The sequence below is a fragment of the Pholcus phalangioides genome, unplaced genomic scaffold (genome assembly GCF_987345545.1).
Source record: "Pholcus phalangioides strain wild (caught in Gottingen) unplaced genomic scaffold, Ppha-v1.0 ptg000016l_1, whole genome shotgun sequence".
In the NCBI taxonomy this organism is placed as follows: Eukaryota; Metazoa; Arthropoda; class Arachnida; order Araneae; family Pholcidae; genus Pholcus; species Pholcus phalangioides.
Genome location: NW_028301609.1, coordinates 15596335 through 15610501, shown reverse-complemented (window position 1 = coordinate 15610501; position 14167 = coordinate 15596335). Strand labels below are relative to the sequence as shown.

Sequence of the window (14167 nt, the reverse complement as noted above, 5' to 3'; positions counted from 1 at the left end):
TGGAAGCCATCTTGGAAACACCATCTTGAAAGTTCAGCTTTTATGGGGTGAAAGTTCTGTCCTCTGATAAAAGCTCCCAAAGTTCATATTCGTTATATTTCTAAGTCAAAACTCACACAATCCTTTTAGTCAGAGCTTAACTCCCTGAAAAAACCGAAAGATAAAATTCTATCGTGAGAAAAAGCAACTTACACATTTGTAGCACCAAGAGGTGGCACCATGAAAGGGTTATAGAGTATTTGATGAGATGTATAATTATTATGAAATGGTGATCCAATTTATGAATAAAGTCACCATCGCTTGGAACTACCATTAACCTTACTTCTATGGTGAACTTACTTCCACCACCAACCAACTCCGGCCATATTGTTAAATGCGCAATTTTCTGCCGTTAACGAGTTGGGTTGGAAATGAAGGTGCCATCTATCGGTGGTCGCCTCAAACTTGTAGGAGAAAATATCTCGTTATCTATATTCTTCTCCCCTCTCGAACCTAGGACCTGACGGTAACCTTCACTACATATGTGCCTCAAAGGGAACACAGCAATTAGGTGAAGGAGTACGAGTTGTGGCCAAGACCGAGAGAGGTCACTGACATCACGTATGCACTCTCGTGGGAGTGCAGCAGTCAGGTGAGGATGAACAACTTGCGGCCTAGACGACGGCGATTTGCAATAAAAGATCGGTCACACATCACGGTAGTGACATTTGGACATTTGGACAGATAAAGACCTATGACTTCTGAAGACCAGATGATGAAAATCGAACCGATGTGTAGAAGCAGGACAATATAACAACATGGATGACTGTGATTAGTTGATTCACCGTGATTCGAAATTTTATATCCCAAGATTATCGACAATCATTCGATTAATTGGCGATTGGGATTCTTTATGGGATGGATGAATTTACGCCATCATCTTGTAACCGTGTTTATAATTTTGATTGCCCATTGGCATACATTGTTTTTATTTCATTATGTTATGTGATTGCAAATTGGCGATTGCTGATGTTCCAAAATGATTACACCAATTTATTCTTTGTTGCCTTCGTCTGAGGTGACTACGTTTCTTTGCTTTCAATATAACTTTACGGATACACCCATCGTTCGGGAACGCTTCCATATCTCTCGAAGATGGGAAGCAGGGTGTGTCTGGTCTTCGAAGGTCAAAGGCAACCTTTACTGTGGGAGACAAGCATCTTACCACCACGCCACTCGAGATGGCGAACTTATAAGGACTCTCAATTTTTTTTAATTTCTTTTTTGTCTTCCTGAATCATTAATCGCCATGTCAATCTATCGGTTACCCGGGACAGGAGTGAGAAATTTCTCGCCCTTTCCTAAATCAACCGATTCCGGGAGCTCAGAGTCTAATCATTCATTAAGATGTGCAAAGTGCTTTCCCGGTGGTAAACAAATAAGCAGGTGCTCGCGATGAAAACGTAATTTCGGATCCCGCGGCCACGGATTGTACCTGGAGACTCCAATCGAAAACGACTCGTGATGACTCGCGGGGAGGTGGAAACGGGACGGATTCGTTCTCAATTCGGTCCATCTTATTCTAGGCCCGAGGCCTCGTCGTCCCCGAACTAATTGCTAATTTACAACGAAACTGCTCTCTCTATCTCTCTCTCCCTGTCTCTTTGCACTGTCATGATAAGGAAGGTGGAGGGATTTCTATTGAACACTGAGAGTGAATCATCAGGGAAATGTTGAATCGATTCGCTAATTAAAATTCTCTGGAATCGACGCGTTAATCGATTTGTTCTTTCTTTCTAAAATCGTTTCCGGATTCCGATTTTATGAGCGTCTTCCTCTTTTTTCCAGTTAATGTTTCGCGAGTGATTCCTCGTTGACCATCTGGACGAGGGAGGCCTCGAGGCTCAAATGAAGCCTCTCGAAAATTCGTTAGGAAAGTTTTATTCTTGAAACAAAAACTGCGTTAGGGGAAGTATAAAAAATACTGACATTATGTTCTTTTGCGAATAACGAAGTGAAGTTGTTTCATTATCACCATCTCAAATTTTTAAGCAAATGATCATGGTTTTCTCAACCTTTCTGAATCCAAGGACCAGAAAAATGTCTGAAACGTGTGTCGGACCAGCTTTGTCCCGTATTCCGGGCATTCCTGTATTTTTGGTTGTTCCGACTCTTTTATACATTCGTCTTGCTCTTCCATCGATGCATATTTGAATTTGTAATATTTAGTAGAATCGTGAACAAATAGTATTTAATAACTTATATAAGTTGCATTATTATAGATTATAATTATAGCTATGAATATAAATGTTCATTTCACATATTTATCAGGTTTCAAAGTTCTCAGTTTTCGCAATTTTTCAGCAGTTGCAACAAAAAATAGTGATTTTGTTGACTTATAGCAATGTTTTTGATGGCAATGGACAATATGTGTGTAGTATTTTACCGTATTCTCAGTGTTTTCCTCGTATTCTTCCGCAATAAAATATGATAATCGAATCATTGGAATGATTTTTCGTGAGGTACAATTTTGTTTATTGTGATTTGTATAGCAGCTCTTCGTGTCTCTACCCATGTATATTATATGGAAAACGGTGTGCGTGCATCGGGATATCGTAACTTCTTTTAATGAAAAAGAGTTGAAGGGGATCAAATACATCAGATCCGACGCCCCAAATTTCTGAACCGAAGAAAAAGGATGGGAGAATAGTAGAATCAAAAACTCTGATTTTGTCTCTAAAGTTTGATAAATGTCTCAGTAGGAAAGAGTTCATTGATGCGCAGTTTGGAAAAGGAGTAGACTTGGTCTATATGCCTTGTGAAAGATCCATTGTAGCGGAAATCAATCCCCAAATACTTATAATGATTGACCAATTCTACCTCCTCGCCAAAAAAGACTATCTGAAAGTGTCAGGGAGCCTGAATCTTCTCCTAAAAACCACAATCTTGGATTTAGACAGGTTTACCTGAAGGTGGGATTCATGAACATAAGTCTCATTATGATCCATACATTATATGCGTCTCATGAAAGATACATTATTAACATATACATATTAACAATATGCATGTTAACAATATACATGTTAACAATAATTAACAGGAGTATAGCCAGAAAGGAGGGAAAAGAAAAAGCAACTTCAGTTGATATGGTTATTATAAAGCTTCGCGATGGTGAAGAGAGAAATTTAAAAAAACACAGTGAACTTCTTTGAATTTATTCTACTGACATTTGGACGCAATATTACGTCCGTGATCGTAGAGGGGTCAACTTCACCCAAATCGGACGATATATCCTAAATCGACATTAAAACGGTTCACATTTTGGCTGACATACATCGCCGTTTACTTGGTCGAAGCTTTGATTTGATGTTTCGTTAAAGCCGGAGGTCGATTATGATACTAATCAGAGCCGTTACCGTTAAGATGAATCAAGTGAATTTCAAACTTTTCATGGTCTGAAATTATTTTACCAACCACCTGGATTTATTCTACAGTTTATACATTAATGTGTCATCGTTTAATCGCATATTCAATATATTCAAAGAGAGGATACTACATAAGTGAAGAACATCAGCTTCCAGTCTCAACTCGACGTCTTTTCTTCTTGTTGATTCGTCGACGACGACTCAAAGATCATGTACATAGGATTCTCAACGACGGTCTCGTCGTCACCAATCTCTTTCGAAATTTCTGCTGTTTCTGAAATGTCTCCGGTTTCCTGCAGAATTCAAATTTAGTGAGCCAAGTGACACAAATAAGAGAAATGCCCTTGAAAAATTTTCACGAAAAAGACAAGTGTCATTTAATTGAGAAAACATTTTCCTTTTTTTACTTTCCGGAATGCGATCGGTCGGAACCAAATACATTGTTTTTCTTCTCGGAACGCGATCGGTCGAACGAGAAAATTGTTTTTGTTGCTCGGAATGGATCGGTCCAACAAGAATATTGTTTTACTTCTCGGAAAGCCATCGATTTAACACATAAATAGATTTTTTTACTTCTCGAAATATGATAGGACGAGATTAAATATTTCTGTTTTACTTTGCGGAATGCGGTCGGTCGATCGAGAAATTTGTTTTTACTTCCCGAAATGCGATCGGTCGAACGGGAAAATGTTTTTACTTTTCAGAACGCAATCAGTGGAGAGAACACAAGAATACTTTTTTTTACTTCTCGGAAAACGATCGATTTAACAAAAATAGATCTTTTTACTTCTCGGAATGCCATCGAGAGAACGCGTGATGTAAAAATGTTGTATTTTTTTTACCTGACGATGATGTCCAATGATGTCTTCATTTCCTGCTGAGGCGGCAACTCCCTCTGTCCCGTAGATCGGGTTATCGAAACATTTGGAAGCAATATTGGGAACTCTACTGCTTGAAGGTTCCGCTGCCGTCGATCGGCTTTCTTCAGGCGATAGGTCTTCGTGAGGCGTCGTACCGAGTTCAAGTTCTATCTTGCTTGAGTGAAAATCAAAACGAGCGAAAGAAAATCCGGGAATCCTGCAAATCAGTATGAAACTGAATCTGAAGAAAATTCATAGGCATACCCAAAATTAACGTCAAGAGCGAATGCAGTCTTTTTACGGAGCTCCTAGATCAGTGTTTCTCAACGTGTGCGTCGTCGTTCATAACGGCATCGCCAACTTTTGTCAGAGCTTCGCGGAGAGCAGGTGTCCTTACGCTTTGAAGTGGGGGTTTTTTTTTTCATATTTGGAAAATCAGATGAACCATGACTTTTGTCACCGGTGACAAAAGTTTGAAAACCACTGTTCTAGATCATAGAACCATGATTCCAGAAAAAATTGTTCCAACGGTTTCACCTACATTTGCGGCAGACGTTTTCAGTGACAACGAAATAAACTTGCCCAGAGACAATTGGTGATATGGGTCATGAGCAGTGCCGTCTTAACGCATGGGCCCGGGTGCCTCAGGAGAAGAGGGGCCTCACAAAAAATGATATCCAGTTAAAATTTTCTATAATTTCCAAGTTAGGGCCTCAAAAAAACCACTGGGCCCATGATGCTCTTAAGACGGCCCTGGTCGTGAGAGTCTTGATCACTGAACGAAGTTATCGCTGGACAGCTGAGGAGATCCCTTAGTCGTCACTGAAAATATCTAACGTAGGTGAGAGTGGAAAAATTTTACCTGAGCTCAGCTCCATAGGATGGAAAAGAGCTTCTTGAAACACTAGGTTGACTCATGCGCCATTTTTGAGCAAAAGTGTAACGTCAGTATTATGGCTATAGCCAATCGCTGTGTCTCATCCGGCTTCTTTTTTAAAAGATATCCCAAATATCATTTAGAGCGGCAAATCTGATAGCTCAAACATTGATGGTGAGCCCACTCGTCTCTATAGATGCCTTAAGACTTATACAAAAAGATGCATTACATTACATCTTCATCTACTTAAAGATGCCTTTGCTAATGAAAAGACATTTAAATGCAATTAAATGTTGGTACTTTTCTCTAGCGTTTAGTTGTCTCGAACACGTTTAAGCCGTTTATGACAAATGTGAACCCCACATAGGTGGCTTCGTTTTTTTAACTAAATTGAGAAGCTGATAATGGTACGCACTCGAATAACAATGAAATTCAAGAATCGACCACTCACCTGCGTCTTCTGCGAATGTACCAAGCCAGAGATATGCAGGACACTAGAACCAAGAGAGTCACCAGAAAAGCTTTACCGACACCCGATAGACCTGAAGACATACAAAACAAGAGTGAGTCACAAATTGTCGATTCATATTGTATCCATGATATCTCATCGATGGCTTCGCATGTAACGCACATAAATCACACAATCTAAATGTAAATTTTTCTTCTCACCCTGCGTCAAGGAGGACGAGACTCCGTCGAACCAATCGCCGGAAGCAAAGATTTCCACTGTTTTCAGCCTATTCGTATTCGACGTCTCGAGATCTGCAAATAACACTGAAGATGAGTCACGTCTCACTACCTCAAACATAGGTTACAATGTGCGAAAAATATTGCGAATTCGAGAGGGTTGGGACCAGGGTTGTTTGTCTTAACGAATGAGGTTTCCCGGGATCTTGGCACACAAGGACCTCACGATAGCCTTATATTACAGTTGCCATTAGTTATGGAAGTTTCATAAGATCGTAACATGCGTCTTACCATCTTCACTTCAAAATATGCAAGACGGTGGCGACACCAGCATAGTACAAATACAAACGCAAAGACCAAAACAGACAAATTACCCGATGATTTGACTGAAAAAAGATGCCCATAAAAAATATAGATAACAAATATACCAAAATACAGCAACCCAATATAAAAACATATATAAGGAAAGAAAGAAATAATAAAATACTATATAATGCGTTGCCCGTAAAAAAGATTATGGCTGTCTTATCTAAGAATGGATATATGTATTCTCGATTTCTCCCACTATGTTTACCGTTCTTCTTTTTTAACGTATCAATTGTGTTAGAAGCCACGACCCCTGGAGGTAAGCTATTCCGTTTATTCACAAACCTATTAGAGGAAACACTCCATGCGTCATCACAACCTGGAATTGTCCCTTACTAAACGATGCTGGTGTCTCATTTTCGAAACAGTTGATTGATGGTGTATTAATAACTCATGGTCCATCTTATCCCCATCCCGTTAAAAATTTTAAACACTTCTATTACATCCCTCCCCGACACCTGCGTTCTTCCAATGCAAACATATTCAAGAAATCAAGTCTTTCTTCATATCTCACGCCTTGTGTGTCAACAAGAGCACGCGTAGCTCTTCTTTTGCACCCCTTCAACTCATATCCCTCTATAGGTATGGTCTCCAACACCTTCGCCACGGCATACTCCAGTGCAGGATGAACAAAGCCTCGGAAAAGCGGAAGAATGACTTTAGGAGAACGCGAAGAGACCTTTTAAGAATGAGAGAAAGAGAGCATTCTATTATCTTTATTGACCACCGCTAAACAGTGTTCAGAAAAGCTAAGCCGTCCATCAATGAAAATTCCCAAATCGGTGAACCTAATTGCACCCGGGATAAGAATACCATTCAACTCGCAAGTGAATTGTGGGATGTTCGAACCAAAATGAGCGACCATGCACTTGTCGATGCTAAAAAGATATGCTCCATTCATTTGTCTTTGCTGCAATTTTGTTTAAATTGGTCTGGAGCAACTCCCTACCGCTCTTTGATTCTCGACTACTCCCATTAGCTTCACGTCATCTGCGAATTTGCTAACAATCCCATCGACACCCTGATCGAGTTTATTGAAAAAAATTGAAAAAGTATGCAGCCAAGGACATTGCCTTGAGGAATTCCACTTGTGACGCCTGTCCAATCAGAGAATTCCCCGTTCACCGTCACCCGTTGTGACCTATCTTAACCACGATTCTATCCAATTCAGCAAGTTTTCACCAATCCCAATCTCGTGTAAATGCTTCTATAGTTTACCATGTTGGACCCGATCGAATGCCTTCTGTAAATGGAGATAACCCACATCGACATTTTTGGCCTTACCCAAATCCTTAGTCACGTGATCATAGAAGCAAAGGAGGTTTGTTACACATGAATTCCCCCTTTCTGAACCCATACTGATTTTCCAACAATACATTATTTTCGTCTGTCCACTTCACCACTTATCTTTTGATAATAATTTCCTAAAATTTCGGGAGGGAGCTCACCAAACTCACTTGGTAATAATTCGACATGGTTATTCTTACCCTTTTTAAATATCGGAACCACATTAAGAATCTTCCAGTCTCCCGGGACGAGCAACACTGCTCCTGTAAATCTGTGCAACTGGCCCCAACAGTTCAGCAGCACATTCCTCAAAGACCCTTGGATAAATATCTGGTCCTGGTGCATTGCTTGCACATACATTTTTTAGAAGATTTGGGACTTCCACGTCTTCCACTTGAATACCGTTGAGGGCTTCATCACCCAATGACACACCCCTACTTTGGATATCACCTTCCTTATTAAAAACCGAATCGGAAGAAATTTCAATAATTCTGAAATCTGCGGCGGTCCGGAGTTTGACGGTCCCTAGTATAACCCTTCCGAATAGACTGGGATGAGCTTACTCGTCATTGTCAAAAAAGCGGTAGAAAAATTTCTTGGGCCCAAACCAAAATAAAGTATTGAAATGAAAAAATACTGGAACCGGAGAGAAATTGACAAAGCGGAGAGCAACGGGATAGATGATTCTATGCCTGATTCAGCCTCTATCGATATCTGGAGATTCTTCACGTATCGGTGAAATCGTGTTGACACCTTATGATACAAACAAGGGCGAAAACCCTGTAGTTACAATACTCAACTAATATGAGAATGAAACGGGTAAACAAATTTGAATTGTTTCTCCCAGTCTACAGAGTACCATGCCACCGGTACTTTTACAAACAGGATGAACAGTTCTCACGTTGGATGTCTCCTCTTTACTGCCAATTCCAATAGACCCAATCCTTTGGTAAGTTCATTTACTGAGTTCTCCAATAATATATTCACATTTCAATTCCCGAAAGTGTTGACTGACCTTCTCTGTTCCGGTTTAGTTCGTTCAGTCCTATTATTTTTCCATTGTTGTTACTAATTACTTAGTAATTTTGTAATTATGTACGCTTTCGTGTGCTATTTTTGTTTTTACCGTATTTTATATATGTTTTGCACCGTATCTCACATATTCTTTGCACCAGTATTATTCCCTCATTGCATACATCTGATACTGCATTTATATTGCATCATGCATAATGTTTATCACTGAGGGATACTCTATAGCATATGCCGCCAAGCCAAGTATATTAGGCGAGATTTAAGCTCGCTTGGCGAGAGAAACCCCTGACACACACACACTTCGGCTCGCCGTCATCGAGATAGCAACACGCACGCAACCGTTTTCAAATTATGTCTTCTAAATATGTGAGTTTATTTTAATAAATTTTATAGCATATATTATTGAACATGAATAACCATCATTCCTTGAAGTCCATCACCCATCTCTCTCTCATTAGGACAGATCCATTACTGAGGGCAAGGCAATCCCCCCACGAGAGCGGGACTCATACAGTGAATTCACAATGAAAGGGCTCGCAAAAAAATCTGTCTAGAGAGCCCGCGAAAGATCCCAGCCCAGGGACCCTGTTGCAGGATGTAAAGGGGGGGGGGGTGAAGTATGGAGGAAAGAATGAAAAGTTTTCTTGAGGAATGTTTGCGAGGTGCATGTGCGGTCGTAGTAGGTAATAGTAGTCTTATGGTGCACCGCTGTGCTGTTGTGTGGACATCGTGCTGGACTCTCATCGTGAGGATCAAGGTTCGAACCCAGCTAGCGGAATAGTAGTGATCGTCTGAAGTTGTTTTTCTGCGAGTTTTCCAATTTTGAGGCGCGAATGCGAGCCGATCTCCCACTTCTCCACGATGTGAGCATGCAGATCTTCAACATAATACTTACGTAACATGAAATAAAGCATTTACCATCTTCACTTGAAAACATGGGAAACAGATGGCAGGACACGCGAGAAGCACGACACCGACAGCATAAATTACGTAAGGAGCCACACATACTCGGAACACACATTCCGGCATGTACTAACTCGTTGGAAATTCCGCAGAGGAATGTGTACAAATACAAATACAACGCCACAACAGACAAAATGCCCAACGAGGTGGCTGATAAAAAGATGCCCATAAAAATATGGATGTCATATATTTCAAAAAAACAGCAACCGAATTAAAAATGCAATTAACAAAAATTATAAACAATATATACACATGATAAAATATTATACAACGCCCATAAAGAATACTTATGGTTGTCTTATTCTAAGTCTGGATAGAGCTTCTCGATTTACCCCAACATATTTATCGTATTTCTTTTTAAACGTGTCACTTGTGTTACAATTTACTAACTCCGGGGGTAAGCTATTCCATTTATTAACAACCCTATTAGAGAAAAATGCCCTGCGTTCAGGTAATGTTCAGTTTAGTAATAGTCTTATATAATATATCCTAGCGATCTGCTTCACTCAGTATCCCATGATGCTGTTAAGATGACCCCGGGGGGGGGGGGGGTGAAACACATACTGAATTTTTTATACGACCTCGGTTGATGCTGTCGAAAAGTTCTCGAGCGACTTGACTGGCGTATCCCGTGTGCTGCTTCGCGTCCACAAAAACGGTCTGGATAGAGCCATCGATCGTCTTCGCGGTGAAACTGTGCACGTCGCGATACTCGGCTTTCTGTGTAGAGCGAAAGAAAAAATTATCGTACAGGGTGTCCCATAAATCCGTAGATAGTAAAAAAAAATTATAAAATTGGAAGGAATTCAATGCGGTTTGCGGTTATTCTCGCAAAGGGGGAATTTTTTTTTGTACAGAAAGAAAAATGGTTCGAATTTTCGTCGATAGAGAGGGCGCTGCACGAAAGCAAATCACCGGTGATTGGACATGAATCTTTCTTCAATCTCTTCTGCGTCCGAAATGTTCATTAACCTTCAACCGTCGATTCCTGGTTGAGGTAAAGCAACTTCACCAATAGTGTTTTATCCACCTGTGTCAAAATCGTAATGAAAATGTTGGTGCCAGTTTCAGGAAAATTCAGAAATGTGAGCTGCTGCTCGTACACCTTGCATTCTAAAGGACTCTTATTTCCAGTACTTTGCTTTCGTACGGCACCTTCTACCGACTAAAATTCAAACAATCCCCCCCCCCCGTATACCAAAAAAAAAATCTCCCTTTGTGAAAATAACTTTTCGCACCGCATTCAAATATGCAAATTCCTTCAATTTTTATAAGTTCTTAAACTATTTACGAATTTATGGGACACCCTATTTCAATGATCATTATATAAAAAATATTATACATGTTACGGTAAATGTGATAAATCCAGTTATTATACATAATAACCGGTTATTATGCGTAATCATCGAGCATTTTGGTAAGTTTGATAAATTTCCCTAAATCTATCGCTTTTTCGGCGATTAAGCATAGTACCCAAACGTCGCGTCGTTGGTAAACATAAATCTGTTGATGTGTTGCAGCTGTTATGTCTGGTATAAGCAAAATGACTGCGTTGTAGGATTCCCAAGCGTGGAAAATTATTCAAGAACATGTTAACTGCTGATTAATATATTTGAAGTGGGATTTTCAGGATGAATACCTTAAGGGAGGGGAGTTGCGCTCACGACATATAAGTGATAATTATAATTCATACATGCATTGTATTATTATATCGGGGTAATACCGCAAAATGCGTTATCATTATATCGGGGTACAATAGTAAAATTTATCATCATTATATCGGGGTACAATAGTAAAATTTATCATCATTATATCGATGTTCGACTACAGTATATTAATCAAACATACTAGATTTTATATTCATTTGAATATTTTTCATATTTATCAAATTCACCAATTACACTAGGGTATTACGCGTAATCACAAATAAAAGCGATCAATTTTAAGTATTTATCAAATTTACCAACGAGATTTGTGTTGTTGTACACTGAAGTGCCAAAAGTCATGGGATACGTCTTGATATCCTGCGGGACCTCCTTTCACCCGGCGAAATGCAGCAATATTAAGAGGTATCCCATGACTTTCGGCACTTTAGTGCATGTTGCGTATTGTTTTGCATAATCACCGGTAAAAGTGATAATATTTTCAGTATTTATCAAATTTACAAACGAAGCTTGGGTATTATGTATATTCGCTGGTAAAAGTGAAAAATTTATCAAACCTCCCAAGACGATTGGTAAGTATGCATAATAACTGGTTATTATGCATAATATATATAACCGATTTATCACATTTACCATAACGTATAGATCAAGGGACGTTAATCATTTCGTTCGAAAACAAACAAGATGTATAAAATTCAAAAAATAAATCCGCTTAGAGAACGAGAGTCTTATTAACGAACCGACAGATGAGTTTTGATGACGTTGCCGAGCCTGTTCATCTCGAAATCCACTTCGTGCCGAAACTTCAGAAAGGCACCTTCGATAAAATTTCATATAAAAAATCTCACATTCATAAATTCGCAAAAACAAACGCATGACTATGAATTGTCAATGTAATACGTATAGGGCATCCTGTAATGTCCTCACAAACTATGCAGGTCAAGAATTGCCCCTGCGCAAGGACAATGAAAAAGTGTTGACTGTCAGCCACTAAAAGCCAAGGCCGACTCATCATCCGCCATTAATATGCAGTTCGACGTCAGTATTGTTCCGGATTAGGTCTCTCACCCAAGTCCTTGAAATGAGTAAACTACGAAAGAGAATGCAGGACGTCACAGATTTCTTCAGAACAGCTACACGTATTCACAAGCGGAGATTTGACTATCCATCATGAAACAGACAGCCCCTCACAGATGGCTTCTCAAGCGTACACAAGAGTTCTTTCTGAGACGCGTCTGTATAAGGTTTATTCTAGTCGCTATGTCTCTAGCCACTTGTAGCCTTATCCGAGGATGATATCACTCTCCGCTATCCATACAAAGGTTTTTAACAGCTATCTGATGCGAAAATATATTTTGGAAAGAGAGAAAATTCAACTGCCCATGCGGGGAATCGAAACCACGCCCTGGACCACTAGACTACAGAGGACGAATATCTCAATCTTTCCTTGGAGCTCGTGCGCACTGAAGGACTGGGTTCGATTCCCCGCTGGGGCAGTTGAATTATCTCTCTTTCCAAAATATATCTTCGCATCAGCCAGCTTTTAAAAACATTTGTATGGATAGTGGTGAGTGACATCATCTTCGGATAAGTCACCATCTGGTGTCATTGTTAGCAATTGTGAGCTTTGGCCTGAGTTAGGTCCGACCGTCCATGTACGGTCCCGTTCAGTGCGCACGAGCTCCAAGAAAAGATTGAGATATTCGTCGCCTCTGTAGTCTAGTGGTGTTCACCCGGAAAGTCAAAAAGACGTGGATTCGATTCCCCGCCGGGCCACACAGTTGAATTTTCCCTCTTTCCAAAATATATCTTCGCATCAGCCCCAGCTGTTAAAAACCTTTGCGCTATAGCCATACTAACCACAACATGACGCGTCCTCAAATATAGGGGAAAGAAAACTTGAAAGCTTCTCTTATATTCTGGTAAGAGAGAGAAGAGATCCCATTTTTTCCTTTACTTTTTACAAATTTGTCTTGGCTCCATTACGTCATCGGAACCTCAGCGCTATCGCCGAACTCGACAACTTGGTGTGATTTGAAGCAAAATGCGTTATTTTCGTTTTTACTTACGAAAGTTACTATCCACATTATTTACATGCAGAAATGTCGTAATAAATGATAAAGAAGGACTATTTACATAATTTTCGTAACATTATTGTCTCTACAGCAAATGGCTGTTAATATGCCGGTTGGTGTGATGTTTTTTTTAACGATTAGACGTCACTTTGAATAAGAAACTCTCCCTTCCCCCCCCCCCCCCAATGAATCCACTAGGGTTTATAGTCACCTTAGCATCAGGCAAAGCACGGAAGCGTATCTACAGGGGAGTGGCTTAGCGGGCTATAGACCGGTGCGACAAGTTCATAGAGGCTGCAAATGAGGAAAGAGTGGTCAAGAAATTAGTAGAAAGGCAGAAGGGGGGCAAATTTGTATAGCCGAATTCGGTAAAACCATAACTACACCTCTGCTTAGGTCAGACAAAAAAGTGACCTAGATACGAGGGACTAGGTTAGTGAGTGTGCCATAGATCTAGCAAGCATGAGAGTGACCCAAAGAGGGCCTTTGGAGAGCAAGAGACCAGGTCAGTGAGCGATGAAAAGAGTGACTATAGTATGGAAAGCACGTAAGTGACCCAAACAGTGTGCAACCATGGTTGTGACTAAAAGAGTTACTCATATAAGTAACCAAAAGAGTGACGTAGGTGAGTAAGCAACGAAAAGAGTGACTCAAAGTGTGTGCAATCACGTTAGTGATCAAAACAGTGTAGAATCACGTGAATGGCCAAAAGAATGACCTAGAGAGTGAGGGATGAGTTCAGTGAGCAACCTACAGAGTGTATAAGCATGAGAGCGGTCACGAGTGATCTAGAGCATATGCAAGTATACGAATGACCAAAAAAGTGTGGAAGCATGTGAATGAAAAGAAAATGACCTGAAGAGCGAGGTACCAGATCAGCGACCAACAAAAAGAGTGACCCAGAAAGTGTACGAGCTCTGGAGTGACCAAGAGAGTGTGTAAGCATGGAGTG

The 14167-nt window shown here is 40.1% G+C and overlaps 1 protein-coding gene across 1 annotated transcript in view; it reads right to left on the bottom strand.

The window, feature by feature from the left end:
• Positions 1–3440: 3440 nt before the first annotated feature.
• The window catches only part of Amnionless (amnion associated transmembrane protein), a 29074-nt gene continuing 18347 nt past the window's right edge, over positions 3441–14167 (bottom strand). Inside the window, exons 7-12 of the mRNA XM_089245717.1 lie at positions 11881–11957; positions 10058–10196; positions 5811–5903; positions 5593–5683; positions 4247–4481; positions 3441–3697 (exon numbers count right to left, since the gene is read on the bottom strand). Of these exons, the coding sequence (XP_089101843.1) occupies positions 3563–3697; positions 4247–4481; positions 5593–5683; positions 5811–5903; positions 10058–10196; positions 11881–11957 (770 nt within the window). The 3' untranslated portion in view covers positions 3441–3562. The remainder of the gene's footprint in view (positions 3698–4246; positions 4482–5592; positions 5684–5810; positions 5904–10057; positions 10197–11880; positions 11958–14167) is intronic.